Source organism: Engystomops pustulosus, chromosome 3 (genome assembly GCF_040894005.1).
Source record: "Engystomops pustulosus chromosome 3, aEngPut4.maternal, whole genome shotgun sequence".
NCBI lineage: Eukaryota > Metazoa > Chordata > Amphibia > Anura > Leptodactylidae > Engystomops > Engystomops pustulosus.
Window position 1 is genome coordinate 199,812,101 of NC_092413.1, and position 19,145 is coordinate 199,831,245.

General features: G+C 42.3%; 1 protein-coding gene across 1 annotated transcript in view; it reads left to right on the forward strand.

Moving 5' to 3' along the window:
- The window catches only part of ATP6V1C2 (ATPase H+ transporting V1 subunit C2), a 22,955-nt gene extending 4,357 nt beyond the window's left edge, over nucleotides 1-18,598 (forward strand). Inside the window, exons 3-12 of the mRNA XM_072143584.1 lie at nucleotides 6,180-6,265; nucleotides 12,276-12,370; nucleotides 12,977-13,068; nucleotides 14,156-14,254; nucleotides 15,109-15,177; nucleotides 15,271-15,363; nucleotides 16,094-16,187; nucleotides 16,679-16,776; nucleotides 16,948-17,077; nucleotides 17,820-18,598. Of these exons, the coding sequence (XP_071999685.1) occupies nucleotides 6,180-6,265; nucleotides 12,276-12,370; nucleotides 12,977-13,068; nucleotides 14,156-14,254; nucleotides 15,109-15,177; nucleotides 15,271-15,363; nucleotides 16,094-16,187; nucleotides 16,679-16,776; nucleotides 16,948-17,077; nucleotides 17,820-17,918 (955 nt within the window). The 3' untranslated portion in view covers nucleotides 17,919-18,598. The remainder of the gene's footprint in view (nucleotides 1-6,179; nucleotides 6,266-12,275; nucleotides 12,371-12,976; nucleotides 13,069-14,155; nucleotides 14,255-15,108; nucleotides 15,178-15,270; nucleotides 15,364-16,093; nucleotides 16,188-16,678; nucleotides 16,777-16,947; nucleotides 17,078-17,819) is intronic.
- The last annotated feature ends 547 nt before the right edge of the window (nucleotides 18,599-19,145 follow it).

A 19,145-nucleotide genomic window follows, 5' to 3' on the forward strand; every position in this document is an offset into this window, starting at 1 on the left:
TAGCCTTTAGATAGTTTTTTGGTGGTTTCATGTAAATGTATATATATATGTATAGACGAATATATGTAAATTCATTTGCATCTAGCTCTCCAGATGTTTTAGACTGGACCGGAACTTGAAATTCTGATGCAATATCTGTACTGGGCCCCACAACTATAATGTATCGGCCCTATGGGCACCCTAAGGCTTCTGAGCCCAGGTGATACTGCACCCTCTGTGCTACACCAAGTTATAACCCTGGACACAAGATTATGTATTACAGGTCATGGTTCACCTCTACAGGTAGTGATTGTTATTCTCAAAATACTCTCCATGTGTACAGGAAACAGACTCAGTAATGTTTGTCTACACCGTCTCCTTCTGTATATACATTGATTCACCAGGTAGGGCGATGTGTGGGTATACTTGTCAACATTTACACACACAACATTTTTTTTAGAAGTTGCTATACTCCTTTTACATACGCTACCTACCCCCCAATTAAGGATATGACACACCCCTTTAAGGTAAGGTGTGACACAACCCTTTTTGAACACTTCTCATGTTGGGCATGCCTCTTTTTCAAAACTAGCATATAAAGTGCCCATATCACATGTTGTACGCCTATGAGTCCAGTGGATACAGGAGCATTCTGCCAGGTTCAGGACATTTGGGGGGACATTAATCATAGTGGGTCTCAGGTTCGCCTGTTTTTGCGCCTGGTTTGCTCTTCTTTTTGGCTCCTGATCTATGATGGATCTAGTTCTGCCTTAGTAAATGCACTTTGGATTTGTCGCATGTCCCATTCATTTGCGCCTAAATTAGCGCCAAATTTGGCGCAATTGTTAGATCTCATTTGTGAGCAATAATGAAAGGAGACTGAGAAAATGTGACAGAACGTTCAGGGCTTCATCTCTGCACAAAAAAATATCATTATGATGCAAATGCAGGGACTAAAAGTGACAGAGATGTAAAAAAAAAAAAAAAAAAATTCTTGCTGAAATGAGTCTTTTCCCTTTTTATCGTAATTTACATGAAATGGAGACTGATAATATTCTCAGATCTGTACAATAAGACAATAATCACTCCCAGAGATGATCCCATAGACAATGATGAAGTCGTTACTGGAGAAATTTTACATTTTAAAACTGCTCCGAAGTATTTTCCATGTTGCATAGAGGTTATTCTTCATTTGGGAACCTAAAATGTATGTTTTTAGTAATGAAAAGGGAAGTTTTTTTAAAGTACACCTGCTCAGAGCAGGTGCATTTTCTGCGCCTATTTTGTGCCTTTTTAGGCGCACTTTTGTGATAGATCCCGTGCAAACATCTGTTTAGGACGCACTCACTATGTCAGATAAGGCGCAGGGACTCAAAACCACTACGTGCCGAACTTTGCCGTGCGCCAGAAATGGCGCATAAATGCGCCTAATTAACGAGATGCGCCAGATTTTAGCGTTAAAAGACGCTCAAAACAGTCTAACTGACTATGATTAATGTCCCCCTTGATCTCTCTTCTGGGGCTCTTCGAGAGTCAACCTTTTTACAGGAGTTTTCCAGACATTGTGGGAGAGTTTGCAAATATGTATGGATTCCTAAATGTATCCATAAATTATTACACGCATCAGAGGTGGCCTTAGGGATATGAGTGTTGTATAATGACGCAAAGTGCCCGACAGCCCCGGCACACGATCTCACACTTGTTGTCTTATGGTGTAGAAAGGCAGATTCAGCTTCATTACTATTTACCAGTGAAAGATGGTTAACTGGTAATTTCATATGGACATTATATCACTGAATTTTTAGGGAGCAAAAAGAGTAAGGAGGGGGGGTCAATGACTTTTTGGTCCTAAGGCCAGCCCTGAATTAACATTGGCTAGAAGAATTGCTTCAAGGCTGGGGCTTCTGGTATTTTTAGGAACTTTTTTACTTGACCGTTCTGCTCCATAAATCTCCATCTAGCTGATGGAAATTGCAGAGCACCGGGCTCCCCGATCTACATCGGCTCCATAGAGATTAATGGAGCATAACATCATGCGCAGCCGTCTGCTCCAGTAGTCTGAGGTGCGGCGAGGGCTCCGTCTGAGATACGTGGGACCCCTTCTGGCCCCCTTGTTTTCGTGATCTGTGGGGGTCTCATCATTGAGACCCCTACTGATCAGCAAGTTAGGCTATATCCTGTGGATAGGGCCTAACTTTTGTTCGTGGGAAAACCCCTTTAATTAGTCAATGCTGGGTCCAGTTAATTGTTAGTAGCTGATAGATTTGATTAGTCTAATAGCTAGAGATGCTTTTTGCCGCTCCTCTTGCCTAAAGGATGAATTTCCTGACCATGGGCCCTTCATCATTTAATAACTTAGAATTAAAATAAATCTACCATCAAAATCAAGCATGGCTAAACCAGGGACACTTACTCATAGATGCAGGCACTATGACTGTGGTAATCTTCTTACATTTATTAGCCATTTTTTCTAAAATCATGTTCTAAATCTATGCTGATGATCCTGTAGGGCTCTTGGGGGGCATAACCAGAGCCCCTCCATGGTGCAGCTTCACAGGCTGTTACACTGTCTCGCCTTGGTGCCTCAGCCCCCCCCCCTCCCCCACTGTCAGCTGTTACCCAACAGTGGGGGTAAAGCATTCTTTTGCCCCAGTCTGTGAAGCTAAAACATGGAGGGACTCTGGGAACGCCCCGCCCACAGAGCCTTTCAGGCTCATTAGTATAATTTTAAATGTTGATTTTAAGAAGAAAGGAAGTCATGGATAACAAATATAAGAAGATTACCCCAGTCACGGTGCCTGCATCTATGAGTAATGTCCCTGGTTTATCATGATGGATTTTAATGTCCTCACCAGCTTTGGTTGAGGTGAGTGACAATAAGCTATGCTGCCTGCCCTACTGTGGTGGTGAGGATCTATGATCTTGTATATGATGTGTACCGTCTATATGTCCCAAGTATTGCACCATGATACTAAAATACAGGCCCTGGATACTTGTATAAGGTCTGTGGATCCTTGTGTGGACTGTCGCCCTTTCCTATGTTATGGGATACACAGCAGCAGGTCCTGTGTACCGGCAGCTAGAACCTGTCAGCGCCGTCTCGGTCCGGTATAAGAGAGAGGCTCATCTCCTGTCATTATTTATTCACTATGGTTAGTCTCAGACTCTGAGTGTTTTTCCATCTCTCATCTGGACACTGTCGGGGATTTCCAGGCGTGCCGTCACTTTAAACCTCTAGTTGTAGTGTACATATTACAACATTGATAGATCAGACAGGATCCATTCATAGAACAGCTATGCTTTGTAGAGGTGAGGACGGTACCACAAGTTCTTAAGTAATTCATTATTTTTTTTCATTCTTTATTGTGCAAGAACAACAGAACACATGAACAATATGGGAATAGTGAGGACACGCAGGTCCCAACAGTATAAAACAGTAGGTTTTATATCAAAGAAGCTCAGAGACAACTGATGTTCCAATCAGGAAACAACAATTTGGTCATTTTATACGTATTACATAGTGAAAGAGAGTAGTAGCAAATGCAACATGGTATAGTAGACCAGATTGTACCATCTTGCAAAAGACAAAAGTATAAAGCAGCAATAATACCAAGACAAAAAGGGAGGAAGAGGGGACCAGAGGGTAATGGGGGTGGGGGAGTGGTCGGAGACCCCTTATGGCAGTGGTGGCGAACCTATGGCACGGGTGCCAGAGGTGGCACTCAGAGCCCTTTCTGTGGGCAGCCAGGCCATCACCCCAGCACACCAGACAGGACTCGAAGAATCTTCTTGCAGTTCCAAGTGCAACACCCTCGCCGATGCAATGGCGAGGGAGGGTTTGCGAATACGTCCCACCTGCATGTATCCACATTAAACTACATGGTCCTGATAGGACATAGGGGTATTGCAGTGGTTAATCCTGCCTGGCAAGGCAGAGGTTAAGTATTTTGTGTGATGCAAGATGCTATTGTCCAATCATTTGTGTTACATCCTGTCCTTTGTAAGCTGAGATGTGATTGGAGAAGCAGCCACCACCTGACCAAAGGGAGGTAATAAAACCCCCTGGCCAGGAATGTTCTGGAGATGAGAACATTAGAACTTTTGAGAGAAAGGGGATTCTGATTCAGAGAGATTCTAGTGTAGGAGAATCCTAGAGAGTGAGTGAGTGAGTAATCTCAGTCTAGCCCATACCAGAGCAGGAAGAGCCTAGCCCCTGCCTCTGAAGAGTGGAGCATCAGACTAGAGTTAGTGTAGTGAGGAAAAGGGGTATCATCTTACCTTTAAAGGTGATACCTGAAGCCCTACAGGACAAGCTGAAGCTTCCTACCAAGACACAGCTGCCTCCCAGCCTGCCCTCTACATCCAGGCTGGTGAACTATCTCCTGAGGCTCCCTCCAACTCACATCTCAGCACTCCATCTACCTGTTAAAGGCACGTTGCTGCGGTTCCTGCCGGTTCAAATAAAGAACTGTAAGTTGTTTTCTTCAACTTCTGTCTCCGTCTGGTCCCTGCTAATACGGCTGCCTTCATCACCGGCACCCTGTCCATCACCCAGAGACTCACACTCGGGACATTAAGGGGTTGCCCCAGGGAGATCCGCTATAGCAGACTCTCCCTCATCATTTCTTGCCAACACCACCCTGCTGGAGACCTGCCAGGCTGTAGGACAGCCCTCCGGTTCCCTCGTACCAAGCACCGTGACCATAGCGTGCTTAGGCCGCAACCGCCAGCCACTCAGGTACCGCGGGCCCCGGCTGTCTCCAGGCCTCCCCCTTTAAGGCTAGGCCCCGGTGGGGGATGTTGCACAAGCAACTTAAAAGATGCTGCTTTCAGTCATATTTTGATACTTACTTTGCTACTTGGGACTGTAGGAAGAGGGAGAATGAATAGATAGGGCCGAATTATCATTGGAGGACCTCCTGCTGGCCCCTACAGGTCTACAGAGGGCCATTGGAAAGAAGCTAAAATCATGCACATTTTCCATCTTTCTACTGTGTTGCTGTCCTCAGGAAGCCAATATGATTGTTGAAGAACATGGAGCAGTAAGTTACACTTTAATTTTTGGTTGGCACCCCGCAATAAAAAGGGGGGTTTTGGGCGTCTTTTTGGGCACTGGGACGCTAAAAGGTTCGCCATCACTGCCCTATGGCAATCCAATGCCACATTGTAAATATGACAGGAAATCAGGGGAATGTCTAAATGTTAGCCAGGGGCCCGAGATGACTGGGCTACTAGATCCTACACTGTGAGATTCGGCTATAAGTTCCTCTGGCTTGTGTAGGAGGGTTATTTAGTCAAACCAGTCCGATATATGAGGGACCAGGGTAGCTTTCCATAGTCTAGGGATGAGGGCCCGAGCTGAAATCAACATAAATCCCATTAAGGTCTTTGGCTATAGAGGTGGAAAAGAGACAATAGTAGCACTACAGGGTCAGTTAGTTTAGCAATCAATCTATGACCAAAAGGGCCACAGCCGGCCATATAGGTAACATGGTACCAAAAGCCTGGTGACATCTCCAGCAGACATCTGAGAAACTTGGGTAAACATATCGCAGCCTAATGGGAACCCAGTACCATCTCGATAAGATTTTGTAGTAAAATAAATAATTCTTAAATACAATGGTGTATATATATGGTATATACATACACACACACTGTATATAATTGTTGGTGCACCTCGTTAAATGGTAGAAAAACTCACAAAGGTCACAGAAATAACTTGACTCTGACAAAAGTAATGAAGAAAAATAAAAATTTTATAGTTCGGAGCATGATGATGTAGAAATCATTTTAAGTCACTGCATCAATAATAAAAAAAAATACCCATCATTTCCAAACAAAATATGAAGCCCTTTAAACATCTGAAAATGTATGCAGTTTTTTTATTGTTTATTTTTACTTCTAAGAAAGCATACATTTGTAGATAAAGAAATTGTTACCGTAATTTTGGAAAATATCATATTGTTAAAAGGGTCCTTAGTAAGTGTTCAATCTCCCTGCAGTGCCTCTGCAGGAGAAATGAAGTATTACACTGCTCCTATTATGCCGGGTCATACAGAGTTAGAGACCCTCTATACGTAGCCCCTCTTTGCTCTGGTTAGTAGAAGCGGGTGCTGATTATTGCAGTTTCTCTTATACTGGCCTTACAAATCTGACAATGCTTTAAACAGATAAACAATAAGAATTCTTTTCCCCCTCAGTGTAATTAAGAAAATCGCTCAATATATAGGAGAAATAATGGATGACTCTGCAGAGAAAGCCCAAGAAAACCTGCTGGCGAATGGAGGTAAGACCTTAAATATCCACATTGTACCTTTATAAGTTGTATCTATAGGTGCTCCATATAGAACAGTATAGACTAGTGATGGTGAACCATTTAGAGTCTGTGTGCCCAAACTACAACCAAGACATAACTTACTGTAATGTAAGCAGTTACTTATTGCTCCATGCTCTGTCACAAACTTTCAGTTGTATTGGTGTTCAGAAGACACCAATACAGTAGAAAGAAGGAGGAGAAATTATGTTTGCCTGGAACTGTTGGAGGAGATGCTGTCCTGCAATCTCTGTGCTGAGGTGATGACCTGGATGCACACAGAGAGCGATCTGAGTGCCAACTCTGGCACCCGTGCCATAGGTATGCCACCAAGGGTCCATACCAATGGTCTATACATACAACTTATGGACTGCCTGATCCCCATTGCCAAATATACCACTTGTTATATCTATATCTGTCATAAACATATTTTTTCCATGTGATTACAGTCATATGTTTTTCTTATAGAATAGTATGAATTTATTAGATATTCCATAAACATTCAGTGCTAGATGCATTGCTTAAGCCAGGTGTCATAGGACAATACATTGAGGGACTGAGAACCTATTCTATGGACTAAGATCTGGACTTTGAGTGTTAGCTAATGAGGCAAGATGAAGGTGCTGTGAGTCAAGTAAGGAAGAACAATCCAGGAGATTGGGGCAGTTGGAGATGAGTTTTCTAGTAATATATGGGAAAGATAATATAACTGTGTATCATATTTGCAAGGTTTGTGGGGTTGAAAAGAACAAAGCGTGAAGTTCTACTTATATTAATTCAGTATTGATCCGGAAGAAAGTAAAAACCTCTATTAGGTGCAAATGTATTAGGTATCACACATAAGGAAAAAGAACTTCCTGATTCCAAACATGTCGATCAGGACAAATCTCTGGATCAGCATCCTATCTCCAGAATCTCACTCCAATGATTTGTAATTGTATATTTTTCATGAAAAGGGTATGCAGTTCCTACTTAAATGATAAATTTTGCCAAAATTTCGTGGCCAATAGTGCCTGCTTGCTCTTATGTTACAGAGTCACTGTCTGTTATGATGGTGAAGTATTTTGCTTCTAGACATTTAGGGAAAACTCCATAAGAACCAAGAAAAATAGTCAAACTTTGAAGGGAAAAGTTGATTTGGATTAGGTAGACAATTCTAGAAAATAGGGGCCGCTTTAAAAGAAGCCCGATGAATAGGAATAGGTTTTAAGAGAAGAGTGGATCAGAGAAGGAGCAGATCTATCATAGTATGACATATGCAGTAATTTGTAGAGGCACTTGTAGTCCAAACCAAGAAAACATGATATGGTGTGCAGACAGGGCCGGTGCAACATTGGGCATACCTGGGTAAGTGCCGAGAGCTGCTTGGGGGGGTGGGGGGCACCATAAGGCTGTACATAAGGAATCCATTGATGTGAAGGGGGTCTGTATCTAATGAATCCATAGGGTGTGAGGGGGGCCTATATAAAATAACCATGATGGGGCTGTTTGGTATGATAAACTAGGGAACAGGAGACTGTTTTAGTTTTTGAATTGTTAATGCCGCCACGTGAGTTCACTCCAAAGGGGCCCACTGAGGCTCTGTCACCCAGGGGCCTACTGAAACCTGGAGCCGACCCTGTGTGCAGGTCTTGGTCTCACTCTCAGGGTGGGGGACTTATCTTAGCTAGATGTATTTTCTAGTTACTACAAACTCCCAGATGGTAGTGGTGGTGGCCTCCTATAAGATGAAGTGTTGGAATATACCTGGTGCTTTGCTCGGAGATTCATCCGCTGAGGCTCACGGTTGATTTTTTTCCAGGAAAGAAGAAGAAAGGGAAATACATGCACAGTATGTAACCTTCTCCCGTGTGCTGTGTTCTCTTTCAGCATGGACTGCCCAGGTTCCGGTTCTCTAGAGACTCTGGTTGTAGGGGTACAGTGATCAGGTTACGATGGATGTGTGACGTAATGGCCTCGTAGCCTGGTCACCATATCCGTATGACTCAGATGACATCTCCGCTCTCTGTGTTTTTAGTTTTTCTCTCCTTTCGTTAAAGTTGTACAAAAACTGACAATTCCACTTCTGTTGCTCAGTTACTCCTGATGTATCTTGTTCCGGATAGAGAAATGGCATCTGGGAGCAAAACATGTAGATACTATCACTTTTTTTTAGGGATCGTGTATAATTTTAGGGACCAAATGTGATGTTTCCATTGTAACCATCGACTATTTTGTAAGGTCTCATGTCTCATGGTACTTGTTTTAGACGTAAAGAAGGCCAATGCAAGTTTTTTTTGCATCTGAATAGGAAATACGGCTATGTATCTGGTCTCCGTATTTCTCACGAGACTGCAACGTAAAAAAATGAAACATGTCATATTTTTTGACATTTTTGCAGAACTGTCTCTCCATAGAAGTTTATGGGAGTACATTGTTGTCCAACGTATATGGCCCGTTTTTGCAGTGTGTTGCCCAGGAGACCAGGTCAAATGGGTGTCAGCCCACCATATTTTTTTTGGATACGGCCAGTTTACCGTGGCTTATAGGTTACATACTGTTGACACAGCCCATTTTTGCAAAATGCACGTGGTCGGCGGGTGCATGAGACCTTTTACTGATAATTCATACTTGGAATCTGTTGTTACTAACAACATTATTGTTTCTTTAACCTACATTTTATACATGAACACAAAAAACACCTCTGAAATTTTAAATATTAAATATTCTATAGAATAATATTCTATATTCTCCCTGGATGCCATTTCTCCTCTGTTTCGTGCCATCATTGATGTAGCAGTCACAGCTGAATACCTAAAAACGTTTTCTAAAACAAAAAATGTAATTGTAGGCTTAGAACACAAATCTTATTCCAATATGATGTCATCACATAATTAGGCTCCATGGACACAACCCAATTGGGGGCTGTGATCTGTTCGTACAAAAAAAGGCCAGATCAAGGGCCCCATAGAGTTAAATTACGTTGTGGGAGTGGGTCACACCACAGAAGATAGCGCAGGTCCTATTTCTGCCCGTTTTGCAGCACAGCCTTCTGGCCCAACCGGGTTACAGCCCGGTAAAGCCCAAGGTTGTGTGGATGCAGCTGTACACAAAATTAATATGGTATACTCCCGTTCTTTCATTGGGCCGCCTTGTTGCTGGGTTCTGCACTGGACCTTGTATGAGGCCTCAGATGTGTCCATCTGGCAAGGCCGTGTATGCCCTAAGCCTCATAAAAGCAACCAGTTCCTTATGGTTGCTGTCAGCTCTGGTGTGTTCCAGCTTCTTGTGATTTCAGCTCATTCTCTTGTCTGCTGCTTGCCCTGACCTATTCCCGCCTACGACCTTTGCTGAGTTTGGAACTGCAAAGAGAACATTTTGAGGGGTAATTTTTTGGCATTGCCATGTGGGAAAAAAGTGGTTGGTTTTTAATTAACTCGAAGTTTGACTGTTTAACCACCTGGATGTACCTGTCAATACTGACCAAGGCATCTAAGTAATTAGAGGGAGGGAGGTCTCTTCCTAACCCTATTGGCACCCAACAATTTGGCACCCAATTAGGAGAGACAGGGCCCCATAGCAGACTTTTGAATGTTGCCTCCTCTGAAAATATACAAATTTGTATACTCACTCTTTTATACACTCTTACATATATACACACAAATTTATACAGTGATATATACATTTATACATTACACAAATTTATCCCGGTAGCTGCTGACCTCATGGGGAAAGTACACGGCAGAAGTTAGGGACCGGAAATCCTAGTTCTGTCATTATGTTGTCCCTTCCCATTCCCCCGACATATCTGTGTACTGTGGAAGAAGTGCACTGTGCAGCATATTGTGTATATAATGGTGCACATCCTCCATTATTTAGTGTGTTAGGTAGGATGCTGGGGCCCCCTCACACTGCGGGCCCCATAGCAGTGCAATGGCTGCTACCCCTGTAGTTAGGGTAGCTAGAGGTCTAATTATAGCTTTCAGTATTACCATGTTCAGATGATTTCTATTTCTAATTTATTTCTTCTTTTATTCTACTCCCAAAAAATCCTCATCCCACAAAAACTACAAGTCCACATATGACATAAATTACCCAAAAAGTTACATATTCTGGAATTCCTCAGTAGGCCACTGAGTACAGAATTTTAGATTTTTGGGATTATTCTGTACATATAATATAGCGTAATATACATAGTGCTAGACAACACAAGACATGAGGGTCTACCAGGGGAAGGCCATTTCATTCATCCATGGTGTGTGAATATTTATAACTAGAAACCATGTTTTTATCTTCCCTTTACCTACTGACATGAAAATTAGGAGTCTATAACACTCTCTTTATCATGTACCTGTCCTCTTACAATGCATTATGGGAGATGTAGTTCACATTCAGAGGGACAAATGGAATATACTTGTAATATACTTTACTTCTAGAGGAATGGAAACATTACACGGTTCATGCACCTTTCAGGCTGTATCAGTTTCCAGACTTGTTGTACTTGAGATGGAAAAGCAATAGTGAGGGGTCAGCTATCAGTGAGAAGAGACAACCCTGTGCACAGCTCATATACTAGGCCTCGGTAAAGCCTTCAGTGCAGTTAACTGTTTGGTGTCACTGGAGTCTATTACAAGCCATCCATATCGCGTGTAATACTTTATTTCCCCTCTGGAGGTGCTGTAGGGGAAACAGACACTTCCTGCCACACTACATACAGAACAGCTGATCAGTGAAGATCCAGTAGTGGAGACATCTTGAGACCAAATCTTTTTTAAAAAAAAGGGATGATAGAAGCTATGTAAATGGACCAGACCAGTACAGATAGTGGTATTTGTGACAGGCACCATCCAGATTTTATAGTTTTAGTACCAAAAGCAAGTATATACAGGAAGAAGCCATGTGCCAAAAGGTTTTATATTTCCTGTAGACTCTATAACTGTGCCAAACCAATCTTCCTTATAGGTTATTTTACACTTCCTGTATAATAATAGTCTAGTAATAGAGATGGCATGGCTGCTGAAGATGGACCAAATGGGAGTAAAATCTTTAAAGAAATTTGTGTGGAGCTATAGAGAACCCTCTCTGTATAGTAGGAAATACTAACATGGACCCCACAGAACTCAACCTTCCAGATTATTATACTATCAGGACTGCATGACAGTGACGCCATGGCTGTGTGCACCTTGTCTTCTGCTGTCCTATGGTATAGTAATGTGAAATTCCTTGAATCCGCTATCTGGGGATATTGGTAGCTGTTGGATTATCAAATATTCTGGATTTTCAGACATTCAGATAAAAAACTCTGACAAAAAAAAACTGTAAATGCAACATCGTCCATATTTTATTTCTCATAATTCCCCTGTTTTCTGTTCAGTTTTTTGTTTCTGGTCTTGTGAAAGTCCACAGTTCTGTTCTGACAACAAATGCCGGATTATCGGATGTTTCGGATTACCAAATGCTGGTTTAAAGGAAATCTAGCATCGAAATCCATCATGATAAACCTGGGGCACTTAATCATAGATCCAGGCACTGTGACTGTGGTAATCTTATATTTGTTATCCATGGTATCCTTCCTTCTAAAATCAACATTTAAAATGATGCTCATGAGCCTGAAGGGCTCTAGGGCATTTACCAGAGCCCCTCCATTCTGCAGTCTCTCCCTTTCAACTGCTCCCTCAGTACTTCCCCCTTCCCTCTGCCAACTTTATTCTCACACAGTAGGAAGTGATCCTGCATATGGTAAGAGCCTGTAAACTGTAGCACAGAGGGGCTCTGGTAACACCCCATAGCCCTTCAGGCTCATTAGCATCATTTTAAAAGTTGATTTAAATGTGGAGGAGGCCATGGATAATAAATATAAGAAAATTACCACAGTCACGGTGCCTGAATCAAGTAAGTGTCCCTGGTTTATCATGATGGATTTTGATGACAGATTTCCTTTAAAGAGATTTTTCTGCATTTATCTTGCACATCTATAACTCTATAAGTTTTTGTGTCCTCGCAGTGGACTTGGTGAGTTACCTCGGCCGTTTTGAGTGGGACATGGCTAAATATCCGGTGAAGCAGCCACTGAAGAATCTAACAGACTCCCTGAGCAAGGTGAGGCAGGATCAGTTATTATTTTATCAGTTTTTCTAAAAAAAATTGGGGGTCATTTACGTTTGCGTTTTCTGACGTGTTACCCGAATATTTCCGATTTGCGTCAATTTCCGCTGAATTGCCACGGGATTTTGGCGCACGCAATCGGATTGTGGCGCATCGGCGCTGGCATGTAGGCGACGGAAATAGTGGGCGTGGCCGAACGAAAACCTGACGGATTCGGAAAAACCGCCGCATTTAAAAAAAAAAAGTGTTGCGGAGCTTGCACTTACCTTCACTAGGAATAGGCCGGTGAACTTGAGTGCGTTCCGATGCTCTTCAGCGCAGCAGCGCCACCTGGTGAACGTCGGAGGAACTGCCTTAATGAATCCCGGCCGGACTTGAATCCACCGCAGAGAATGCGCCACTGGATCGCGAATGTAAATCTGCCCCAGTATCTTTTTATAAAAAAAGATACAGATCCCGCTTTGTAATAATCAGGCTCTTTTTATTCTTTATTTCTCTTTTTGTTTGTGTGAAATCACTATTAAGTCTATGCTTTTATTATAATGATCTAGAAGTAACTAATGACCTAACTGTGTTGTAATTCTTCACATTTCTTTTCAGCAAATGTCACAAATAGATGCAGACCTGAAGTCCAGAGCTCATACATATAACAACATAAAAGGCAACCTACAGAGTCTGGAGAGGAAAACTGTGTATGTATAGATGCTTATGTGAGTGCCTATGTATTTCTTTAGTAGTGGTACTAGGCCTCAAGCACATGGGGTTACTATGGCGATCCATGGACTCACAATACTTCAGCCTTAGGCTACTTTCACACAGCTGATGTGGGGACGTATAGCTCAAACTTTTACGTCCCCATAGATGGCTATGGGGGTGGCAATGCCATAAATTTGGGCAATTGGGTCCACAGAGAGTATTGAGGCAGCATCGTCATAGACATGGATGATTGAGTCCATGACATTTATGGTGGTAGCAAGGCCATATAAATGTATAGTAATAAAGAATAATAATTCCTTTATTTATGTAGCGCACACAGATTATGCAGCGCTGCACAGAGCTTGGTGATTCCTAAAATAAGTCTAAAAAAGTCAGTAATGTCCATCAGGAAAAATGATACCAGTATATATTTAGAATAAGAAGAATTTGTGTATTTATATAGCGCACACAGAACTGCACAGAGCTTGACAAATCGGTCCCTGTCCCCAATGGGGCTCACAACCTAATCAATTGTGGGAGGAAACCGGAGGACCCGGAAGAAACCCACACAAACACAGAGAGAACATACAAACTCTTTGCAGATTTTAACCTGGATGGGACTTGAACCCAGGACCCCAGCGCTGCAAGGCTGTAATATTTAATACTGAGCCACCATACTGCTCTTTATTTGGATTTAATAAAAGACTAAATAAAAACACAAAGAAAAAGAGTTTGCTTACAAGAAGGACCCATCAAAGGTACAAATACACAATTCTTTATTGATGTTCAATGCAAAGACATCTAAAATCACTAAAATCATATATCAAAGTAGACTTTTTCATATGTTTTATATATGGTTTTAGTGATTTTAGTCTGTCTGGTATGTCGTGTTTATGCAATGAATGTTAATAAAGAACAGTATATTTGTACCTCTCGTCTTTTTCTTCATATTGTCAGTCAGATGTCAGTTTTTTATGTTCAGGCCCTTGATAACATTATTGGATGCTGTACAGGCCATAATTTGTTTATAGCAATAAAAGAAGAGTGCCCACCATCCATCTATTATTCTCCTTTATTCCTTAGGGGCAGCTTACTGACCAGGACCTTGGCCGACATTGTAAATAAAGAAGACTTTGTCCTAAACTCAGAATATCTCATCACCCTCCTAGTGGTTGTCCCAAAGTAAGAAGTGAAATAATCTTCAGCATGTTGCATGTAGAAAGTACTGGAAGGTTTTCTTCCATCAAAATCCATCATGATAAACCAGGGACACTTACTCATAGATCCAGACACCGTGACTGTGGTAATCTTCTTATATTTGTTATCCAAGGCCTCCTTCCTTCTAAAATCAACATTTAAAATCTTGCTAATGAATGTGGTAACAGTGCTCCTTTGTGTTGTAGCTTCACAGGCTGTTACACTGTGCAAGAGCAATCCCTCCTCCCACTGTGTGAGATTAAATCAGGCAATGAGATGGGAAAAATGCTGAGGGAGCAGAGGGGAGGGGGTGTAAAAGCATGTGAAGCTCCAGCTTGGAGGGGCTCTGGTAACAGAACACTCATGGATCATTAGCATAATAGTAAAAGTTGATTTTAGAAGGAAGGAGGCCATAAATAACAAATATAAGAAGATTACCACGGTCACAGTGCCTGGAGCTATGAGTAATGTCCCTGGTTTATCATGATGGATTTTGATGGTAGATTTCCTTTTAAAGATATTGAATTTTTTTTCATCAGTTTTTTTAATCAGTAATTGTGAGCCAAAACCAGGAATGGAACACACAGAAAAAGTACTAATCTCTTACACAATATATTGTTTAATCCTGGTTCTTATAACAATCCGACATTTTTAAAATGCAATTGTCACAGAGACCATAAAAATTTTATTTGGGGTTACAATTATAAAGAATATAGTTCCGACTTACATACAAATTCAACTTAAGAACAAACCTACAGAACCTATCCTCTACGTAACCCAAGGACTGCCTGTATGTGGATCTCATTTTACATCTCAATTCTGTGCTTTCTCGTTTTTAGGACCAGCTATAACGCTTGGCAAAAGACCTACGAATCACTGTCCGATATGGTTGTGCCTCGATCTACCAAGTAAGAACCTGACTGTACAAGGGCCACTATAATGCAGGCCCTGGCATGACTGGCACCCGTCTTCATCGTGCCCATGTGTTTGCTTCTTTGTAGGTTGATCGCAGAGGACACAGAAGGAGGCTTGTTTACCGTCACCCTGTTCCGAAAAGTGATCGATGACTTCAAATATAAAGCTCGGGAAAACAAGTAAGATTACATTTTACTATGGTGTCATGGGCAAGATGGAGGGATGGTAAAAAAAGGTGTGAGGGATATCATATTTCTCTCCAGACGCCATCTTCTTTGGCCAGAAGCTATATTGTCCACTGTCATCCATGTCATGATTCAGGTGACACTATTTTGTGTAAACTGTTTAGTAACTACTTTTTCCTTGTAGCTGCTGTTTTCCTTGTCTTTTTCTGCAGCTCCTCTGCTTGAAGGCTTGACTTATGCAGAACCTTTACAAGGACACTTAGTTTCTCTCAAGTCTAGTGTTTTTCCAGTAGGAACTAAAGATGAAGTTCATTTGGGAAAATAGCTCAAAGGGGAGGTTCTGGTATATTGAAGCTAACCTATAGAATTTCAGTATTTCACCTTTTCACGCCCTCTACAAAGCATTTTCTGCTTTCTATATATGCGAGTGCCTGCTTGAAATAAAGTGTGTGATTTGAGTGCAGCTTATGACTGTGTCATTCTCTGTGCTACGTATCTCAGCTGGGAACAAAGATCTATAAATATGGCAATCACCTTACAATTGTTAGAGCCCTAGATAAAAATCACTAGAAGCAGTTATACAGAGCAGGGGGTGTTTCAGAGTATGATCGGTAGGTGCAGCCTCCTGGGGGCCAGGCCTTACTTTTGGGGAAATGTACAATGTACTGCACTGAGTAATGATCATATTTCTGTAAAGTTACTTTCTGTATATTCATGTCTTTAGGTTCATGGTGCGGGAATTCTATTTTAATGAGAAAGAGCTGCAGTCAGAAAAAGATGAAATAATCAAACTAGCAGCAGATAAGAAGCAGCAGTATGTAAGTCCTATAAAATGCATAACATTTTACTGGATGATCACTGTCCTACAGATCTTACTCCTTAACCCTAGGTGAGACAGTGAGAGTCCTGATTACCCGCCCACACACAGTGATTGACAGTGAGAGGCCTGATTACCCCGCCCACACACAGTAATTGACAGTGAGAGTCCTGATTACTCTGCCCACACACAGTGATTGACAGTGAGAGGCCTGATTAGCCCGCCCACACACAGTGACTGACAGTGAGAGTCCTGATCACTCCGCCCACACACAGTGATTGACAGTGAGAGGCATGATTACCCCGCCCACACACAGTGACTGACAGTGAGAGCCCTGATTACTCCGCCCACACACAGTGACTGACAGCGTACCAATTCTGTACCTATGCAAATCCATCTAGAGGCTCCAGAAATGTGCTACATGTCCTACCAGATGTTGTATATCTATATGTCCCAGCAGAATTCGTATATCTATATGTGTTTATCTTTCAGGGACCTCTCCTGCGCTGGTTGAAAGTTAACTTCAGTGAAGCCTTCATCGCGTGGATCCATATAAAAGCTCTGCGAGTATTCGTGGAGTCGGTTCTAAGGTTAGTACCTTGTGGTTCTCACTGTTCAGTGTTAAAGGGATGGGCCCCAATATGGCACATTCCTGTCTCATTTCTGTCCTGCCATTGGTTCATACTACATTGTACGTTCAGAAGAGAAGCTTCAGCATATTGTATAACACCCAGACCCCCTCTCCTTTGCTCTATGTGTAGGTATGGGTTGCCGGTGAACTTCCAGGCGGTGATCTTGCATCCCTATAAGAAATCTATGAAACGACTACGAGACGTCTTGAATGCCCTATTCCGACATCTGGATGAGGCAGCAGCTGCAAACATGAAGGATGTAAGTAGGAAGCACCAAAATAATGCAACATGTAGTAGCTGTGTTGTATCTGCAGGCAGCATGTTATAGAGCAGGAGGAGCTGAGCAGATTGTACATGGTGTCATATATGCAGGCCGCATGTTGTAGAGCAGGAGGTGCTGAGCAGATTGTACATAGTGTCCTATCTGCCGGCAGCATGTTATAGAGCAGGAGGAGCTGAGCAGATTGTACATGGTGTCATATATGCAGGCCGCATGTTGTAGAGCAGGAGGTGCTGAGCAGATTGTACATAGTGTCCTATCTGCAGACAGCATGTTATAGAGCAGGAGGAACTGAGCAGATTGTCCACAGTGTCCTATCTAGAGGCATCATGTTATAGAGCAGGAGGAGCTGAGTAGATTGTACATAGTGTCCTATCTCCAGGCAGCATGATATAGAACAGAAGGAGCTGAGCAGATTGTACATAGTGTCCTATCTGCAGGTAGCATGTTATAGAGCTGGAGGAGCTGAGCAGATTGTACATAGTGCCCTATCTGCAGGCTGCATGTTATAGAGCAGGAGTAGCTGAGCTGATTGTATATAGTGTCCTATCTGCTTGCAGTGTGTTATAGAGCAGGAGGAAAGCAAGTTACAGACGGCGTGATTGAAAGGAGTCCTGATATAAGTATAGTATAAGGAGTTAGATGAGGGGAATAATTTCATGTTTGTTTCTTCATATGACAGATACTTTTTCTTGTATTCACCATGTTCTGTTATTTATAGGTCGGTATGGATATTCCTGGCTTACAGTTGAGCACCCAGGATTATTACCCTTACGTCTTCTTCAAGATTGACCTGAACAGTCTGGAGTTTGACTCTTAGATGTCACATAAGAGACAGAATATCCAATAGTGAATTCTATAGTGACCATCGGTCCTTGTACACTGTGCTCATATTGCTGCCTAGTCTTTCCATAGATACAACAGATGCCGTCTTCAGTATCTAGGGCCGGCCATACACTTAAGACGTCCATCTACTTGACGAATCCTAAGACACTGATGACTATTTAATATGTATGAGGGTCCTTTTGACTCCTTCCCTAATGGCAAATATTCAACTTTTAACTTTCCAATCCTTTTATTCTCCAAGCTGAGCATGCAGGTGTATAGGGGAGTCAGGGGACATTGCTGTCTGAAGTGTATGGCCAGCTTAATAGGGCATGAAATGAGCCAGTAATGTGTGTGCTAAAACCAGTCCTGTGTCTTAGGCCGCCTTCACACTGGTGTATTCAGTCCGACAAACACAGACTGTATTCACTGTAGTCACATAGGACGACCCGACTACTTGTCTGTTTTCAGTACAGGGCTGTAGTCCTGAGGGGAGGGGGGAACTCCTAGAATCAGTCAAGGTCATACAGTCTGTAAATTACAGCCTGAATATGTCTGTGTGAAGGCAGCTTTACACAAAGACATCACTCAGCAGTATGTAATATTTGTAAATTATATTAAAAGACCAACTCCCTGTGCCTACAATATAATAAAAGGTTATATATGTACATAGAAGGAGAACTGCGCTGTGATTTTCTGTGGATAACGACTATTATACAAGATAAAGATCTATATCTCACCAACGTAAGTGAATGAATGAGTTACTCAATGTTTAAAGGATAACAGTGGAGGTTTAGGTTGGGAAACCCTTCTAATATACACTCACCGGTCACTTTATTAGGTACACCATGCTAGTAACGGGTTGGACCCCCTTTTGCCTTCAGAACTGCCTCAATTCTTCATGGCATAGATTCAACAAGGTGCTGGAAGCTCCTCAGAGATTTTGGTGCATATTGACATGATGGCATCACACAGTTGCCGCAGATTTGTCGGCTGCACATCCATGATGCGAATCTCCTGTTCCACCACATCCCAAAGATGCTCTATTGGATTGAGATCTGGTGACTGTGGAGGCCATTTGAGTCCAGTGACCTCATTGTCATGTTCAAGAAACCAGTCTGAGATGTTTCCAGCTTTATGACCTGGCGCATTATCCTGCTGAAAGTAGCCATCAGATGTTGGGTACATTGTGGTCATAAAGGGATGGACATGGTCAGCAACA